General features: G+C 42.8%; 1 protein-coding gene across 1 annotated transcript in view; it reads right to left on the bottom strand.

Annotated features, from left to right (window-relative positions):
- The window catches only part of CACNG4 (calcium voltage-gated channel auxiliary subunit gamma 4), a 65,249-nt gene extending 48,201 nt beyond the window's left edge, over nucleotides 1-17,048 (bottom strand). Inside the window, exon 1 of the mRNA XM_030534976.1 lies at nucleotides 16,516-17,048. Within this exon, the coding sequence (XP_030390836.1) occupies nucleotides 16,516-16,744 (229 nt within the window). The 5' untranslated portion in view covers nucleotides 16,745-17,048. The remainder of the gene's footprint in view (nucleotides 1-16,515) is intronic.
- Between the last annotated feature and the right edge of the window lie 3,736 nt (nucleotides 17,049-20,784).

Raw genomic sequence — 20,784 nt, forward strand, 5'->3', positions numbered from 1 at the left:
GAAAGGAGTCACCAGTAGTCAAAAGTTTGAGAATCACTGAGCTAACTGCTCTAAACTGGGATTCTTTCAGTTAAAGACAGAATGGAACAGCACTTGGTGAGGTGAATTATTGCCTGACTTAGCTGGGCTTACGGGGAGAAGGTTGAGCCCTACAGAGTGGCAGCCTTATAGAGATCCAGGGTTTGGATATTGTATATGCTGATCCCAATCCTTGTACCACTTTAGATACAAGCTATGGACATATGTTTCACCAGCAACCGAGAGGACCAGTCAGCTATTAACCCAAGGGCTGGACTGCTGGTTGCTGGGAACATCCCCAGTGTTTGTTTGTCGGCAGAGATGCTGCAATTTCTCAAGCTCTGAAGGGTCCAGGTGACACACACTACAGACAATGATCACACTATATGGCAATATCACCTCTGAGAGAAGATCAGAGGGGAATGTGTTTTGGTGTTGGAGATTAAAGTACAGAAAATGTTATATTGAAACCTTGCATCTGAATGTCTCAAACCAAAACAAAAGGGGGAAGATCTGTATAAATTTACACCAGTGGATTTACTGTTTAATAGCTTTTATTTAAAAGTTATTCCTAGTATTCCAAATACTACTTACGATATTTTATACTACTTACAACGTGTTTTGTGTGCATTTTGTTTTACTAGGAAAGTGTACGGTGCTCACGCTCTGAAACTGACGGGGGATGATTCCCATCCATTTACCAGGGTTTTATATACAACAACCCTGGGGTTTAACTCTATGTAATGCTGTTGGAAATGGCCTGAAAAGACAACTCTGGCCTGTGCTTCAGCAAAGAGTTAAACTGCGGCGCAGGAAGAAGGGGAGTGTAGAGTCATATCCAATATTGCTGGCACACCTCTCTCCCCATGGCTTTCACACAGATTGTTGGGAAACAAATCTGAACATTATCTTGTGTATTGCTCTGGATTAAAAGGCTACGTAAACACATTGCAAACAAGCAACCCGTTATTTCTGGTTTTATCAAGAACTGGCAAGAAATAGGAACCACTTACAAATGGAGCTAGTCTGATTACATCAACTTGATGGCTAGACTTTGGACTGTACCAGATGACTGACAAAATAGTTCTAATGTACAGACCTTTCGACATTAAATTTTGGGTCGCTAAATAATACCTTGTCATTTATCTTTCTAAATAAGTTTATCTTTGATACAAAGCAAGAATAGAGAACTAGATACCAGCCCTTTACAATATCCAGCTGAAGTTAAACAATGAAAAAACCTATAGGTAGAGGTGGGCCTGATCCAAAGTCCTGGATCAAAGCACAAAATCAGTGTCACAGTTCAGGTCCACCGAACCTGTATTTCCCCTTGGTGGCCCAGCAAAGGGCACACAACCATCAGGCTTCCAGCTCCCCAGCCATTGCCTGTCTTGGGTGGAGACATGTGCCCCTTTCCCTTCTGACCGGGGTGTTTCCAGACTGCACAGTTCCCTACCTTCTTCACTGTGCATTTCCCAGCACAGACAGGTTGCCAAGGACACCGACTGGCTGTCTCTTCAGAGATGGTTAACAGGTGTAAATGCTACAGTCATAAGTACTACGCAACGCCTTACTCATCGGGTGAAAAAGCATTGCAGAGAAAACATATTAAAAACAACGAAAGAACCTACACGCCTTACTAGAGTCCACCCCAAGCCTAACATGGGCTCTGGCAGGACCAGGCCTTCAAACCCCCACTCAAGGGACATTCCTTCTGGTTACCAAGGCCATGGCTAGATGTACAGCACTGCAGTGGCGGAGCTGTGCTGCTGCAGCAAATTTGGTGAAGATGCTCTATGCCAACCGCTGGCATAATTAAATCACCTCCATGAACAGCAGAAGCTACGTTGGCAAAAGGAGCTTTCCTGCAGACATAGCGCTGTCCACACACCCCTGAGCAACATGAGTTGGACCAACATAGGCTGTAGTGTAGACACAGTCCAAGTCATCACAGCTTCCGCTTGGAACAAGCACCCAGTCTTATGGGGACTCAGTAGGCCCAGTCCTCCCAACCCTCCCTTAAGGATTGTAGCCTGCCATGGGCTGGGGGTCCTGTCCATGTACTGGGTCAGCCTATAATCAGGCTATTTATCCCAAACTCCTTTCTTTGTTGGTCCTGGGAGAATCCAGTCTGAACTAGTATATGTGAACCTCTCCGGGGGGGCAGGGGGAGGTAGCTTAAAAGGGCTGCTAATAGAGGAAGTACATTAGATCCCCCTCCCTACTAGAGACGGTACATATACTGCCACAATAATGCATATACAATTGTATTTTTATTATGATGTACCCCAAAAGGTATTAACACTACTTCAATAAGTATCAGAGGGGTAGCCGTGTTAGTCTGGATCTGTAAAAGCAGCAAAGAATCCTGTGGCACCTTATAGACTAACAGACGTTTTGCCACTATATGCATCTGATGAAGTGGGTATTCACCCACGAAAGCTCATGCTCCAAAACATCTGTTAGTCTATATGGTGCCACAGGATTCTTTGCTGCTACTTCAGTAAGGTTTAACTCAATTGAATCAGGTTTGTTCAGGATCTTGTCAGTCTGTTGCACTCAGGACTCATATTTGAATTTTGCAAAAAGAGCCAATCTTAACTATGGCCAAACGCAACTCTGAGCCTAATCACTCCTGGACTCTGGAGTGTTTGAAACCTAGATTCTACTTCTGTACGTTGAGCCCAGCTCTAATCGTAAGCATCATAGAACTCTAACAATCTGAGATACTACAGTAATAGTGGCCATAAAGGTATGCGAGCGCCTCCCAATCTTTAATGTATTTATCCTCACACCACCCCTGTGAGGTAGAGAAAAGCTATTATCCCCATTTTACAGATGAGAAATTAAGGCACAGGGGCTCAGGTCCTCAAAGGGCATTTAGGTATCTAGCGCCCATTGATTTTAATGGGGGGGAGCTAAGAGCCTAAATGCCTTTGAGGCTCTGGGCTTAAATGACTTGCCCAAGGTCACACAAGACGTCTATGGTGAAGCAGGGAATTGAAACAGAGCTCCTGGGGCCCGGTCTAAGACTAGACCATGCTTCCTGTCTTATGGCTCTGACATGGCTACTCCGAAAATATTGAATTCATTCCTGGGCATGAAGATCTCAACAAATTACAGGGAATTCAGAGAAGAAGAATAAAATACCTAATTTTCATCCCTAGAGCTCAAAGCACTTTACGTTACCGCCACCTTGCGGAGGGGAAAGAGTAGTGAAATAGCTTGCCCAGGTCAGCCAGCGGGCCAGCGGCAGAACCAGGAGTAGAACCCAGAGAAGAGCAACTAAAACAATGAAAGGGGAGGAGGGCCGACCAATTTATAAGAACTAAAAATATTCACATCCTGGCTAAGTGCAAAGTATAAGCAACAAAGAGCTATTTAGTAGTAATCCAAAGGGACCTAACTAGGAATAATGGGGTGAAATTAAGATAAGGAAAATTTTGGCCATATTTAAAAAAAAAGAAATCTTTGTAATGGTGAGATTAAACTGTGGAATAGTCTCTTCAAAAAAGATGGTGGAAGCTCCATCTCGTGGGCAATCTAACTAGCAGCCTTCACAATCGACGCACTGGCTGGATTATTCCTGCACAGCCAGGATTATGAGCTAGATTACATGTGTTTTCTAGCTTTAATGTCTATGACGCTGATGCTTTCAGAAAAACCCAGTTATCAGTGGACTACAGGGAGGGGCAACAAACATAACCCACTGTACTATGATAAAAATGTTTAACTACCCATTCAGCTTTCCATTAACCCGTGCACCTGGACTTGAACTAACACCAAAGAATATGCCCAGCGAGTGCAACAGAAAACATTTTTATGTAAGAGGAGGTGAACGTCACTAAAAATCAGAGCGCCTTTGTGCAGCATGCCAAACTACTGAAGCGAAAAAATGTCTTCACTGAAAGGGCTCAGATGTGACCATGTTTCAGTGCACAGCTCCAGGAAAAACTCCGATGATAAATGTGAGCTTGTTATCATTGCTTTTCAGTGGGAAGCGAAGCCGGAAGGGGAAGTGGGAAGGAACAGGCTGGCTAATTGAAGCTTACATTTTCATTCAAGCACTGCATTTTAATGATAAACTGGTGGTAGCACAAGTGTCGCTTAGTTTGCATCCAGGTTGAAGCATGCATATGTGTAAAAAAAGTCAATTATTAATTTAGTATTGTGATCATGTTCACTAGCCTACATGATGTCTTCCAGTCACCTGCCTAATGACATGTTGATTCTAATGCCTCTATTAATATAGGGCTTAAACACACATTTAGGGCCAAATTCTGTGCCAGCTGGCCACCAAAACAGGTGCAAATTAGTACTATAAAAGCAATACAAGCATGTGGCCATATTTTAGCCATCTGCAGCCACTTCCACAGCCCTCCCAGTGCAGGTTATTCCTGTTGGTGCTGCCCCAGAATGCCCCTCTGTATCTTCATCTGTAGTATAGTTGCTCTACAGATTTGGGCCCTCATCCTGAAAAGACTTACACATCTGCTCAATTTTATGCATGTGAGCAGTCCTATTGATCCTGCAGAGCTAAGCATGTGCTGACTTTTTGCAGAATCGGGGCCTTAGAGAGGATCTGGAATCCAGGTGGAGGATTTCTGGCCTCTATTTCCTTCTCTAGAGAGTTCTGCTGGGCCCAAAGACTGTTTCCAGCCAGGATTTCACCCTTTAGATACCAAGATGTACGGGAAAGGGTCACTGGAAATTGGCCACAGCTAGCTACAAAGTCAGTTTTGAAAAATCAGGACAAGATCTCAAATCAAAATAAGGGAAAGAGTTGTAGAAAGCAGATTTTCAGAGTAAATCTCTTTCAATCACATTGGATAGATCAACAAGGGCAGCTGCTTTTTAATTTGTTTGATATCAGAATTGATATCAAAATATAAATTAGACTTCCTATTAATAAAAAAATATGAAGTAGTAGGTACCAACCGAATCTTCTGAGTGATTATCTTTAGAAAATGTACTCTGATTGCAGTCTTTGTTATTACTAGTGTACGGTCCATATTTTACATAGCGCCTTTCATCTTACAGGATGCTAAAGCACTTTGCAAACAGTATGCATCTGCTACCACTGAAAAAGTAGTACAGCACACCAGCAAGGGATACAGTGCATAACACAACAGAGGGGAAATGCTGTCTAGTGACAGGGCAAACACACTAATGAAAAGTGCCACAGGATCTTTAATTCACATATGGAACAGATAGAGCCTTAGATTTTAAGGGCTCAGGTAACATTTCCAAAGGCTCCTAAGTCACTTGTGTGCTTAAGTCCCATTGGTGTTCAATTAAAAGTCACTTTTGAAAATAGGTTCCTAAGTCACTTAAATACTTTGAAAATTTTACTCCCTTCTCTCATACTCCCTGTTACTATAAATACCTGAGCACTCAATCTATGCTCAGATTAGATCCAGTAGAATCTCTATTTTACAAACTCACTGCGGGCTGAGGAGTTCATAAAACTGAGAACCTCATAAATTGGAACATCTCAAAATTATGGTTGGTATAGTGCATAAATTGAAGTATGGTGCACTGCATCACTTTCTTCTTCCTTCAAAGCGTGCAAAATGATTTCTAATGCACATAAGCCATCATCAGAATGTGAAGGGATGTCTCCTTGTTCTTCATTGACATCACTTTAGTTATGTCATTTTTTTCTTTTGGGGAAAATGATTCATATACATTTGTAAGATTAATGCGCTTACAATTATGGGTCCACTGGACTACAGAAGGGTGAACAGCTGAGTCTCACAGGCCAAGATTTGAAGCTGAGGTAGCAAGAAGCCACTCCCAATCTGTTACTTAGACTACTGAATTAATATTCTTTATATTATGAATTTTATATGCTGTGTGTGATAATATTCCTTATTATTATGGTTGCCTAATACTTCCCATTGCAAAACCCTCTTTTTAGTTGCTTATAACCTTGCCAAATTTTAATCATTTGGGCTGAAATTTTTCATATTGGGTGTCTTCTTTGGGCTGAATTTTATTTGGAAAATGTCAGCCAAAATGCTTCAGGCATTTTTGAGAATGAGGCTAGGGAAAAATACATTGTTTTGTAATGTTAAATACCTGATTATGACCTTTTCTTTTACAAGCTCCATTGGCCCCATGCTTTGAAAAAGGGACTTGAAATTTGGCAAGGGAGTGACTTTAGGATCAGGGATGTGTCTTTTTGCTGTTCCTGTGAAAATCCTCCAAAATGTGTCCAGCTTATTAAAAATAAAAAACCCCTCAGCTTTCACATGTTCAGTAGAGACTTAGATTTTAGCTAAAATCTCCAAAGATTCTGTGCACAATAGGCATGCTCAGGCCTCTACTACATCTCCAGAGAGCAACTGAGCATGCTCTATCTCCTGATAGCTCCTAGGAGTGGCTGGACTGTGCATGTGCCATCCCCAAAGGGTGGCTGGGCAAACAGGGGACAAGAAGCCAGCACTATCACTGGGCAGAAGGGGGGTCACACTTGGGGAGAAAGGGCACAAGACTCAGTGCTCACTACTGCACACTCCCCTCCACAGCCTGGAATAGGTCCCTGAGTCTCACCATTCGTCTGTTGTCAGCAAATACCCAGGAAACCCACCAGCAAAGTGTCCTATGTGCTGAGTCACATAGAGGATAACAACCTACTACTGTTATCAGTTGTTCAAGTGACAGAGGTCTCTGCAGTAGTGCTAATGGTTCCAACCATGCTGATGACCCATGTGGGTGTCAATATGAAGGCAACCTTACTTCTGGCATATTCTAACTTTTGCTTGTTTGACTTCACAAACTTAATAATGTTTTAAAATCATTTTATGCATGTTATATACAGTATAATTCCAGTTTTGTAAATTCTCTTTATCCAAAAATCCTAGTTATCCAAATCCGCAGTATGTCCCCCATGTAGCGCTATGTTGGATCACAAATAGCAAAATAGCACTTCGGTTTATCCAAATGCCAAGTTATTCAAAAGTTTTCAGTGTTCCCCAGGCCATACAGACAACCAGAAATGTACTATATACACATTCCTACAGACATGCGTATACACACACACACACACCCTTTATACACATGTTATTGATATTAGTTACATAGCACTAAAAGTGTACAAAGGAACTTTACAAATAGGAGCTGGCCCAACTCCAGAGAGCTTGCAATCTCACTAGAGGATGTACAGCTGAATGTTTGAGGAGGAGAGATGACAAAAAGCAAGGTAATTATCACACAAAATTATCCAGAATTTTTTGATTATAGCAATCAACATTATTTGCTGAGCTATAAAATAGGTATATTTGAAATGTTTTAGATTTGATTTCAGTTAGGCATTGCTCCTCCAGGCAATATTCTGTTTCAAGTCATAACTGTGACATGTCCTGGTTTCTATTTAATGCCTCACAGTAACCATACATAAACTGTGCCTTTGGGAAACAAATAAGGCAGAATAAACAGTCTAAAGCTCATTAAACATCAAAATTTGGGACAAGAGAAAATGTTCAGTCATCCATATTCAATACTAAAATGAGTTATTTAAGGAATAAGAACAGATGAAAACTGATCTGAAATCTCCTGTATTAAACCAGGCAATGGTTTAAAAAGAGTTACTATCTAACACTGGAAAAAAATGAATATGAACTGAGAATGGAGCTTCGCTCAATAGAGAATATTTTCTTCTCCTGAATATCTTTGAAATATTCAGCATTATTGAGTTAATGGGATCAGCTAAAGGAGAAACATTCAAACGGCATAAGCCAGTGGCACAAACCAAGACAGCAATTAAATGGGAGAATACCCAAAAAACAATAATAAACGGGATTAATTTAAACCAAGACTGACAACCTGCGAGAAAATGTAATTTTTTCATAATAGTTCCTCTCTTCCTTTGTCTTATGCTTCCTGTCCTCCAACCGTCATGACAACATGTTTATGTTACCACTGGATCCTTTAGATATATAATTAGATACATGGTAACTTTGATTTATTTTGAAGAATGTGAAGTATTATTTAAAAGTAAACATAAACACACTGGAGACAAAGTGAAAGAGGTGGAGAAAATAGATGCGTGTAAGTGAGGCATAAGACCAACCTTCAATAACTTTGTGATCAGAACTTTTTTGGTTGCCAGAGAAGAGAACAAGGAGGCTTGAGAATAGAGAGAAACTACAGATCCTTGGATTTCTACCTGGGGCAGAATGTTCAGTCTTTGTTGGTTTGTGTCATGAAAGAATATTGCAGTCACCGAAAGTTAATTTTGAAGATACCATTTTTACAGAGGAAAAGTTATCACGCATGAACAAGAAGAAGTAAAAGGCAGGGCTGAACAATGATGCTTGTATTACCACACACTGTCAGATGGCCAGATTCACTGGAAGGGTAAGTGGATAAAACTTCTTTGAATTTGATCCAAAGTCTATTAAAACTGGCAAAATAAACAAATAAATAAAACAAAACAACCAGAAATCCATTCTGATGGGAAATCACTTTGAAGGTCCACCTAGGACCAGCAAAAGTTACTTACCAATGTGTGGAAAGCTATTATGAAAGAATATATGGACAGAAGCCATTCTCTCCTTTGAAACTCTAAGTGTCTTCTATCAAGGTAAAATAAAGAGATGTATTTTGGGAAAGGAGAACAAATGACTAGGACAAATAAAGAAAATGCGAGTCAGGGAGACCTAGAAAATGAAGAGACTGGACTAAATCAATCATGTTTTGACAAACCAAAATGTGCATAAAAAGACAGACACGTTGGCATAAGGTAGAAAACGTGAGCCAGTGAAAAGACAGAGAAGACACAGTACTGTATTTGGAAATGAAATTCTTTTTGATTGCGCTTCAGTTGTTCATTGACGTCAGTGGAAGATGAGGGAGCTCAATACTTAACAGCTAGGGGTCCTGTGAGCAGATAGACTTACTTATTATTACAGAGCCTGTGCTGTTCTTCAACTATTGCTTACATGTAAAAGTTCCTGGGCAAGATTCACTGAAACACTCCAGCTGCTTTGTGCTACAATGATTGAAATGGCTGTTTAAACTTGGGTTACAGCTGCCTTGTGTTGCTGGAGTGGAGCAAAGTAACCAGATCAGATGAGTGATAAAATAATGGTTTTTTCTGTACAGCACTTATAAATATGTTTCAGTTTCTCGGCTATACTGACAGGTGTGTATTTAGCGGTCCATATTTCACTCTTCAGTACAGATAGTTATAGTGCGATGTATACAACCGAACACCCTCCCACCCCCACAAATTCTGAGCTCAGTTAGACTGGACAGAAGCTGGGCAACCGAACCCATGCTGCATGGTGATTGGAGGTGAGGGTTCTGTACAGCAGCGTCTCTGTGTAGCTGTGTTCTCATTGGTACATCTTGAAGGAAATTAACTACCACATTTTATATAACACATTCCCAAAGAATTTTAAAGGTTTGTATGAGCAGTCCATTATGAAAATGCAATAAATAAAATTCACTACGACACAATTTCTACTGTGCGCCCCTGAGAGATGTCTCACATACCCTCTCTCGCCCTCCTCCCCCCACAGGGATATGCATACCACAGATTGGGAACTCCTGAAGACTGACCTGAAACTTTTACTACCAAGGCACATTAATATAATATTTACCATTTTATAGGACACTAAGCAAAGAAAATACTTAATTCACCTATACTGTGTGCACACCTTTGCTGAGTAACTGTATAATCTTATTGCCTATCTTTCCCCACCACCTCTTTCCTGTTGTTATTGTGTTACGGCAGCATCTAGAAGTCTAAATTCAGATTGGGGACCCACTGTACTAGATGGTGTACAAACACAGAAGGCATGTCTCCACTTACTGGTGGATCAACCCTGCAGCAATCGATCAACTGGGGGTTGATTTATTGGGTCTAGATAGCTAAATCGCCCGCCAATCACTCTCCCGTCAACTCCAGAACGAGAAGGATAAAGTAAGTCGACAAAAGAGTTTCTCCAGTTGACAGCAATAAGTCAGCCTCAGATACATTGACTCCAGCTATGTTATTCACATAGCTGGAGTTGCGTAACGTAGGTTGACTTAACCCCATAGTGTAGACCTGTTCAGAGTAATAGAATTATAGAATCATAGACTTTAAGGTCAGAAGGGACTATTATGATTGTCTAGTCTGACCTCCTGGACAATGCAGGCCACAGAATCTCACCCATCCACTCCTGTATCAACCCCCTAAACTATGTCTGAGCTATTGAAGTCCTCAAATCATGGTTTAAAGACTTCAGGGTGCAGAGAATCCACCAGCAATAAACTGTCCCTGCCCTAAAGACCTTATGAACTAAACAGACAAGACAGACAAAAGTTAGGGATAAAAAAATTATTATCCCTGATGTACAGATGGGGAACTGAGGCACAGAAAGATTAAATGACTTTCCCAAGGTTATATAGGAAATTAACAAATTTCTGGATTGTAGAACCTAGATCACCTGAATCCCAGTCCAGTGCCTTAATCATGAGACCATCCTTTCTCCCGCTGCTCTGTTTGCCTTTTTATTGTCTCATGTATGAAAGTAGCTGGTCAGCTCTTTGGCAAGCAGACCATGTATGAGTCGTCTTTCCTGTCAAGCACCTAGCAGACTTTTGGGTGATGAAAGATAGCAATAATTGGCCTCAATTGCAGTTGAAGGCATAGGTTCAGCCATTGGGTTGAGGGGATGAAGGGAAGGAGATGAGAAGGAGAAGTCACTGGCCATTTCTTGCTGCCTTTATTGATGTAAAGCTTGCTGTGGTTCTAGAATGGATACACACTCACGTCTACTCCCCCACCCTCCAAGTTTTTTATGTGCTTTATGGTGCTCAGCATCTTGCAAGATACAGCCCAAAGTCAGTGTTTAACCTATGCAGCTCACTCTGTATAACAGCAGAAAGAGTCCATCTAGTTAAGCTTTCTTATGCCAGTCATGTGTCCTTTCTGACTGACCCATCCAGAGTGGCTTTCCTAGCCACTGCCTTACCATATATAACATAGATTAGTACAGCAAGTGTGATCAGCATCACATAAGAAACAAACAGTCTTTTGCAATTGTGTAACCCATGTCACTGAGCCGTATGTAGGACCAGAAAAATATAGTTCCATATTTGCCTGCATTCTCAGTTCCTGTTAGAGATTGCTCCCATCACAAAATACCCTGCATATAGCTATATCACACACACACCTCTATGACTGCCTACCGTATACATTATATATACCACACTAGCACAATCTGTAGTCAACCTACTATGTGTAATTTGTTGTGCCCTTGACTCTTCCCACATATGATATTCTGAAACTATTAAGTAAAATGAATATTATCCACATTACCTCTTCCACAGATGAAAAAAATGTTAACATCTGGATTACAGATATGCTTTCATTGGTTTATGGTCTTCGGGGACTGTCACTAATGCACAGAACATCCTTGGGTTCTTGGTTTTGCACTGGGATCTCTGACTTCCTGAAAGCTATGTAAAGAAATCCTGTGTAACCTGATACTCCTTATTGGCTATGTACCTGAATGAAGAGGGTAAATTAATCCATCAACGAATAAGTCACATATGCAATAAATTGACTCCCAAGCTACATGTTTCATACAGCAATATAGGAAAAATGGATGTTGTGCTAAATCCATACTGTATTTTGAGATCTGCCATTGAAAATGATGAAGGAAGTGCATGTAGAGACCCTCGTTTTTTAAAAGAACAGATCAAGCCTTTAGTATAGGCTCTGCTAGCAGCTTGTCTAACACAGTTTTTCCCAGTTTTTAAAGACCCACAGTGTGATGATCTGAGGTCAGAAATTAGAAGAGATTTAAACTCTGTTTCCAAACAAGTCGCTTTAAGCTCAGAAACTCTATTTAGCAAGCAAAATGCCATAAATGAAAAATTAGCTTAAAAAGTCTGTCAAAAATAATTCATCCAGCATCTGGCAAATTCCTACTGCACAAGTGCTACAAGGATAATACTGGATCCATAAGAACCATGTTTAAAACTGATCCATGCAGCACAAATTCTTTAACATCATGAAGGGAAAGTGATGTGTTTTAATCATAAGCAAAAAAAAAGGGGGAATCAGAAGAATGTATGGACTGGAAGAGAATGAAGATCTGGGCTGATTCTTAGAGCCCTGCTCAAGTGTGTTTTGTTTTAAAACATTCAGTGCTAAATGGTCAAGCCTCAGCGCTACCTACAAAATATGTACTGTGCCCAAGAAATAGTTCATTGCACACCCATAAGTACTGCATGATACATTTACTCATCTTTGTGTTTTCCACATAGAGCTATCTATTTGCACAGCATGAGTATAGGCTCATATGAACAGAGCATTTTGAGATGGAAACATGTTAATGATTTACTTGTTTCAGTAAGAACCATGAATTTGCTCTTGTAGTATTCACCTTGGATAGTAACTTCCTTTTAAGTGCTTGCCTCAAACGTTGGACAAGCAAATTTTCTCTTGTTTTCAAGGATGTTCACAGAAGCAGAACATGTCATAAATACTCAAGTGAATGTGCATTCATCCATGCCAGACGTGTTGCATATAATTGTGCAAATAGGCATTTGTGCAAATGCTTGAGCCATAAGTGATTCGCTCGTGCTTTTCTCCTGTTTATAAATGTGTCAGCCATCCAGTCAAGGAGCACAAACAATACCCATGTGAATTAAGTGACCAATCAGACAATACAAACGGCAAATTACAAAACAGTGACTATTCAAAGCAACAGTCACTGCAAATAGTTCAGGGGTAATCCATACACTCAAATGTTTAATAAACTACTCTTTGAATAATTTCAAACAACAAATAAATTTTCCATTTTCCTATCTTAATGTCATAGGGCCCAGCCTTGTAAACACTGGGAATAGTGCCGTCTACTGTGAATAGTTCTATTGACTAGAGTATGACTATTTCAGGGAAGGATATGGTGGTGGTTTTAAAACATACCACAATTTTTCTAGGTTAGGTTTCAATACACACATCCAACCAGGTGGTACTGGACATATACCATATTAGTAGAAGCTACAGAAAAATTATGTGGAGCTGTATGGTTCTCTAACTTAGCTTATCTTGGTTTCAGTGGGGCTATTCGTAGTAGGAAGCTTTACACCTGGTAGTGTTTGCAGAATTGACCTCTCAGGGCAGATGCTCAATTGCCATAAACCATCACAGTTCGATTATGGAGTTATGATAAGTTACATCACTTAAAGATCTGTCCCCCTAGACTGTAACCATATAGTTAAAAAAGAGATCACAGTTATGGGCTACTGTTATGGGTCTGCCTTCTACAGATTATGCAGGTTCTAGACCATTACCCTAAGATCAGTAAAAGAGGCATGAAGCTACAATTTCTACTATAAGTATATGAACATTACCACTGGGGAATTTTTTAACAGTTTGTTATTTAAGAATGGATAAATTAGATATACGTATTAAATTGTCAGCGCTGCAGAGACCACCAGAAAGATTGTTGTGAGAACCCCTAAAGCCTTCTAAGACCTAGTGAACCTCCAACTTCCACCCCTGAAAGAAAGAAGATAAAAAGACCAAAAGTGTGTATTAATTGACCAGAAACTAAACTAATTTTGCACAAGTGTTATTTTAGTGTGACTGCAATCCATAGAACTGATCTGGACAACAAGATTTCAGCCCAAACAGAATCCCAACCAAAAAAGAGAATTTGCAAGAGCCCTAAATTGTATTTATCTCCTGGTTGTGGATTTATTAAACAATGTGGAAAAGAGGAAAACACTAAAGACTGCCTACAGCTCAGAGAAGGCACTATCTTTGTCTATGTGTTTCAACATTTTCTCTTTGAAAATTTGGAATGTTCTGAGTCTTGATATGTAACAGTTTGAAATCAAGAGTGTACATTTTAACAGAAAAAAGGTTAAAAATATTTTAATGGACAATTTCCACTGACCTGAAATACACTCACATCTAACACTTTATTCATGCCAGTATCCATTTAAGAGGTTGTTTAACAAATTTTCAGCTTATGAATGTTTATGTCTTAGATCTGTCACTGAGATAAGACTCAGGTGGTGTTAAACCCAGAAAAATAAACAAAGTGGCTTTTTATAGTGATTATTAAACAAATAAGCAAAAAAAAAACAACCCATAAAACCAGCATTCTAAAAATGGGTCTTCAAACCAGACTACTTAAAATAAACATAAACATTCATAACCTGAAAATGTTTTCCCACTGTCGGCCTCATCAGAATTTTAAGTATTATATTATGACTTTGATAAAAGAACCATGCATGCAAACTGATTAGCTCAGATTGTCACTCATGTTTACTTGGATATCTTTTTTAACATTCCTTCATTATTTTTTAAAACATCAAAAACCTACACTACTGAAACCAAGGTGTCATGATGTGATTTTAAACTTTGATATTTTCATGGACCTGTACAATATATTTTCAAAGACAGTGTTCGAGAAGAGTGAATAATTTGCAATGAATTATTTATTTGATGAATGTAGCCTCTCTTTCTGTCCATGAACAGATATCAATTTTCTCAGATTTATTCATTCTTTGAATTTGACAAATAACTTTCAGATTTTTTTACTTTGTGGTATGTTCATGAATATTTGAATGTCAATCAACGTTGCTTCATTGAGATTGGTTAGATAAGTCACATGGCATCTGTTCGGGTCCCTGAATAGATGATTGTTCAAACTCCAACAACCCAATTTCGTCTATATGTGACTTTGCAGGTGCAAATACTTGTGCAAGTAAAATTTGATTGCTCACCTCTTCAAAGCAAAAAGGGACCACAGTGTGAACAATGTAGCCAAATATTAGTGGACGTTTATCTGCAATATTTGCCCAGCTCTCAACATATTACTAGACGCTTTAGTTTTTCACAAAGAAGCTGATCTAGGTCCAATTGAAGTCAATGGTTTCAAGGGAAGCACGATTAGGCATCTAATTATGAGATTCTTTAAGACCAAGGTGAAATCTTGGCTCCACTTAAATCAATGGCAAAAATCCCATTGAGTCCAGCAAAGGCAGGATTTTACCCCAGATGACGGCCCCAATCCTGCAAACTGTGCTGAGCAACTCTTGATGGATGCTGAGGAACCTACTCTTCCAATGAACATAGAGCCTGGAGGTCAGAAGACCAAACTTGGCCAGGACCTCAAAATGCGGCCCAATGATTTTCAAGGGGCGTTAAGGATGCTCAGCCCCTTCTAAAATAATCTCAGCATCGCTTAGGCTCAGACCCACATTTTCTAGATGTAATTAAAAAAAATCAGCTCACGTGTTGGGATCCTTTAAGGAATTGCAAAACAAAGCATCTGTATTTCCAATAAAAGCAGGGCAGGTTTCAAATGGCTGTGATTCTTCCATGGTTTGATTGAAAAGCATTTTTCTTCTGAGGCTATGATGGATATGCAACATATTGCCTAGATAATATTCATCAGGTAGCAAAGCAGGCCCCTGCCAGAGAAAAACTATCTTCCCACGGAACCTTTTACATCAGGAGCGGAGCGGAGAAGATCACAACAGGTTAACAGCGCTTCTAGGATGCCACAACTAAGAAAACAAAATCTACACTGTAATAACTGCCCCTCTCTGAATTATCGCTGGTCCTATCTGGTTGTTGGTAAAGTTTCCCTTCCCCACAATCTGCCTAGGCACCAGGCAGAGTGGAGATTTCAGCGCCACAGCAGCCCGGCTCCCCTTGCCAGCACCTGAGCTCCTGGTGCGCCTGGATCCCCCTCGGCCGGCTTCCTTCCCCACGGCCAGGTGCTCAGGGCGCTTGGCTGCCAGCAGCTGCTTCCCTTCGGAGGGGCTTTCCCAGTCTGTGGCGCTAACCCCCCAGCCCCGAACAGCTCCGCTTCACGTTACTAAAACAACGAGCCGAATTGGCGGAGAAGCTACTGTGGCAAGAGCAGGGACGAGACGTCCTGACCCCTTTGTCGGATTTAGCTTGTAACTGGGGTGCGGGGGGGGGTCTTGTAAGTCTGATTCAGATCCCATTGTTTAGACGGTGCAGCCCCGCAGGGCAGGGACCCTGTCTCTGGGCGTTTGCTGAGCACACACTGCAGGGGCTGCAGTAGTGGTCCGCAGGATCTGTCCGGAGAGAAACTAGGACCCCCCGCCCCATACTCACACACCCCCCCGCAAGCTGAACGGGCAGGTCCCACCACACCAGCCTGGCGCCCGGCCGCGCCGCGCCTTTCTCCCAGCGGCACCAGCCAGTGTGTTTGCCCAGGAGCGCGGGCAGAGAGCCGGGCTCGGAGAGGGCTGCTACCCTGGGCAAGGCATCCCCAGCTGAGGTCCGGTTCCCATAGCAATCGCCGAGAGACCGGTTGCCAAGGCAACCACCTCCTCCTCCTCCTGGACCCAGGGACCGAGGCGGAGAGTCCGGCTACGTCTAGGGTCTGGCTGGCCGGGGCAGAGCCCAGCGAGGGACCCAGCCTGGGCCGGGAAGTAACTTTTCTGCATCTTTGCTTCCTTCCCCGCGCTCTCCCCCAGCCAACCCCCCAGGCCGGGCCCTACCTTCCAGGCAGCAGATCCGCCAGAGCCCGGAGTGCGTGAGGTCCCCCTTCGCCCGGCGGGGCTGGCTCTGGCTCTGCGGCTCCTCCATGCTGAGGTTGGTCCCGTTGCAGATGTGGGCGCTGGAGTAGAGCCAGTAGTCGGTGCCGATGGCGATGGCCATGAGGCTGAAGGCGGCGAAGGCTCCCACCGTGGTCAGCAGCATCTGGACCCCCCGGTCACACCACACCATGGTGCTTCATAGCCCCCCGCGCCGGCTCAGGGGGCAGCAATGGACCGAGGCAAGGTGCTGCCTTCCCCCTACCAGCACTGGCCGTCTGCCGCTGCTTCCCCCGCCTGCCATCCACCCGGCGCGGGGAGAGGCAGCCCGGGCATGCCAGGGAGCGGGGGGGGGGGGGGGAAATGCCCCAAGTCTCCCTGGGGAGGGGCTGGACTCCTCCCCGGAGCCCGGTGGGAGAAGCTAGATCCCGCGCCTTCCCAACCCCTCTTGAGCCGCTGCGTGCCCGGGGTCCCCTCTCCAGCATTCACCAGCCATGCCTCCCCCTGCCCAAACTCCGAGCAGCAGCGAGCTGAGCAAGCGGAGGGCGCTTCGGCGGCGGCGGAGGCTCCACCTCTCCTCGCTGGACCACTAGGTAATTCTCAGGCTGGGGCGGGGGCGCAGACCGAGCTTGGCCAGGCACCAGGGAGGAAGCCCCAGTCCAGCTCCTGGGGTCTGATCAGGCCCCCTCGGTGCTGCGGGAGAGGCTTTGTGGAAGCTGGGTGCCCCCTGCCTGGAGCATTCGCCCTCCCTTGCAGGCACCTGTCCCTGCCTAACTTGGTGGAGGTCCTCAGTCCTCCCCGCAAGCCTGCTATTCATGGGCTGTGTATGTGGAAAGAGAACGAGAGTGACACCCTCCCTCGTCCCCCAATATCATCTCCTGGTGGGCAGAGGTGGAGGAAGGGAAGTGCATGCCTAGGGATCCACTCCCTGAGCCAGGGAGAGGGAAGGAGCCTATTCTCTGGGCGAAGGAAGTGGGGAGAGATGTGCAGGGAATACCTGGGAAGATAGTGGCTAGGGGATACAGTCCCCTGGGATCCTGTTTCTCGGGGAGAGAAGATGGGTGGGGAAAGCACCATAGGTCAGGAATCTCTGTCTCTCTGCTGCCTTGCCCCCAAGGAGGGAGAAGATGGAGAGGAGAAAATCCATTCTCCTGCCAGGGGGAGAAGAGCGGAAGAGGCACCTCCACCCAGGGACAAGAGTCCATCCAGGGAGAGAAAAGACAACACTTTCTTGGAGCAGAAGAGTGTTAAAAAGGGGGCACCCACAGCTGGTATCCACATCCCGGGAGAGGGAAGATGGGAGCTGTAGGAGTGGAAATGCCCAGATCTCAGTGTACCAACCCTGCCAATATCTGGATCTGACACCTCAATCCTGCTGGATCCAGCTAGGTTTTGGTCCCAACCCCTCAAATTCCAGTGTCTAACCAGAGAATAGGTTTGGCTGCTCCCACTGTACCAAAAATATCTGGACCCGCAAGCCATCCCAGCACAGAAGTGACACATTTTCACTGCCTCAGTAGAGAACAAGTTTTGCCGCTCCTACCGAGCCTTAAAAATTCCCACCTTGGTGCAGTCCAATGCAACAGCTCCACAAAAACTCAGATCGAGCATCACTTCACAACAGTCAAAAATGTAGGCTCGGATAACAGCGAGAGGCCACTTGTTCATGTGGGGATTGTAAATTCTTTGCAACAAGGACCATGTGTTCTTTTATTTTTGTTCTGTAGCTAACATATAGTGGGTCTTACCTGTAATATTAATAAATTAAAACTATAATATTAAACTAGATGGAAATCTTATCTAAAAAAACCAAACACCTAATGACATGCTTCCTGCCAAGAAGGAACGATAGAGACAAAATGGGTGAGGTAATATCTTTTATCAGCCCAACTTCTGTTGGTGAAAAAGACAGCCTTTCCACAGCGCTCTTCTTCAGGGAAAGATGTGCTTTAGGGAAATTGATTTGGGGCGGAGTTTATTTCAGTTGCAGAGGATTTCAAAGATGAAAGGAACACATTCTGAAAACAGAAAGCCTATTGATTTAACAAAGAATCTTTCATATTAACTGCTTCAGTTTAGAACCGTGGGCAGGAGAGATTTCAGAATCTCTGAACCTGACCTTTTGGAAAGGGATTCTTGCAGCTTGCCTACATGGGGGAATTTACCAGCATAATGATGCCAGTATAATTATACCACTATAACTCCCCATCTGGACACCCTTATGTTGGAGTAAGAGTGTCCAGGGTAGGGTGACCAGACAGCAAATGTGAAAAATCAGGACAGGGGTGGGGAGTAATAGGAGCCTATATAAGAAGAAGACCCCATAAATCAGGACTGTCCCTATAAAATCGGGACATCTGGTCACTCTAGTCCACGGGGAAGTTGTAGAGATTGATTATAGCAGTATAATTATGCTGGTAAATTTCTTCATGGGGACAAGCCCTTATTCTATGATCAAGTACAAAACAACATTATAGGTGCATATTCTGGCTCCTATTTTCCTTTAGGGAATGGGAGTGGATTAGGATGTGAAAAGGTTTTCTCCGGGAGAATGCTGATGGGAGAAATGTCTAAACACATTTTCACCATACTACCACTGTTTCCCTTTCCAGTGTCTGATCATAGTAAGCACATCAGTACTGCCCCTCCTTTCTCTGAATGAGGAGTCAGATGACTGGAAAGCACTGCTGATCGGTTGATATGTATTTGTGTTGAGTGAATGTGGCAGCACTAGTTTTGTGCGTTTGAATTAGGGTGTGGGAGGACGAGAGCTACAAACCTCCTGAAATATAGGTCTGATCCAGTGCAGTTCATTTAGATGCTTGGAGGTATTTCTGGGTGAGATTCACAACTGTATTGATTTACTGGGTGTTAGGCACCTAAGTAGCTTCGTGAATCCCCATCCTTTGTGATTGCATTGTTCAGGGTTCCAATGATGAACTGTATTTCAAAGGACAATGGGCTTTTTAAAGAAAAATTAAAAAAAATCTTTGATTAAGTAGATTCTAGAGAGTTCTTTCAGAGCCATTTTTCATTTATGATGTTTGTCAGGGAAGTGCTTAGGATCTCTTAATCCTGGGGGTTATTCAGGCTGCTATATTCTACCTTTTGTTACATCCACATTGAAGTCAGTGTGAATTTGAATCAAAATGTGGGAGCAAGAGTTTGCACTGAAATGAATACAGAATGTCTGCCTTCCACTGCCCACAGCTGAGTTCTTAGAGATTTAAAGAGGCAGTAGACAGAAGAAAAAGACAAAACAATATTTATATTACACGCAAAAATGACATGAAGAGAACATGATTTAGCTTGCAAAATCAAGCAATCAGAAGTTAGGAAATGCCAGAATTAAGGTTGCCTGTTCAACCTTAATTTGGCCCCCTTGTTCATATGCATTATGGTACAGTCTTTAATTATATGATCACATACTTCACTTTTACATACTTAATAGTGTTATTTTAGTGTCAGTTTTGATTGTTTTATGAATACCAGGTAGCTGGCGTTTATACAGTACTCTGAAGCTGTGAGTAGAACTTTCTATTGAAATCGGTTGGGTTTTGCCTGAATAAGTAATGAGTAAGAGCTTCAGGACTAGCTAGCTCTCAATCACTTTTTTAAGTACAGATCACCTGGTTCTTCTTCAGTGCTTAGCCGAACAGTCGGCTGTAGCAATCGTTCGCCATTTGGTCCGTTCCTGTGCAGCCACAAGGGCTTGAGTCCAACATCGGAGCAGACTTGACACACTCATGTGATAGGGGGTCTGCCTCTGAGCCGCCTCCACCCCTCGATTGGTGAAATTTTATCCCAGATGTTACAAGCCACCCACAGAATGACGTTTGCCAGAATGTCTTGTGGCATTCTTGCAACAAGTCCCAAAAGTGTAAGATGTCGTTTACAGACAATAGCCCCAGCAGGCTGTAGACTAGAGTCACGGTAAACATCTGCATTATAAATGAAGTCATTCCACTTTATGCCCAATAGACGACGTTGGCATTTTGGGTGGAAAGCCTCCAGCTTTGCCCTGTCTGAGCGGCGCAATGTCCATGTTACTCAAGCGTACAACAATACAGAAAGGTTACAGATCAACTGAATGCATTGAAATGTAGTTGAGAGAAGCTGACTAAGTACAACAGGGTTTTCTCTGCCACTAAACAGTTATTATTTGTATTACCATAACACCTAGGAGCCCTACTAATGGATCAAGACCCATTGAGCTGGTACTGTACAAGCACT

Source organism: Gopherus evgoodei, chromosome 15 (assembly GCF_007399415.2).
Source record: "Gopherus evgoodei ecotype Sinaloan lineage chromosome 15, rGopEvg1_v1.p, whole genome shotgun sequence".
Lineage (NCBI taxonomy): Eukaryota > Metazoa > Chordata > Testudines > Testudinidae > Gopherus > Gopherus evgoodei.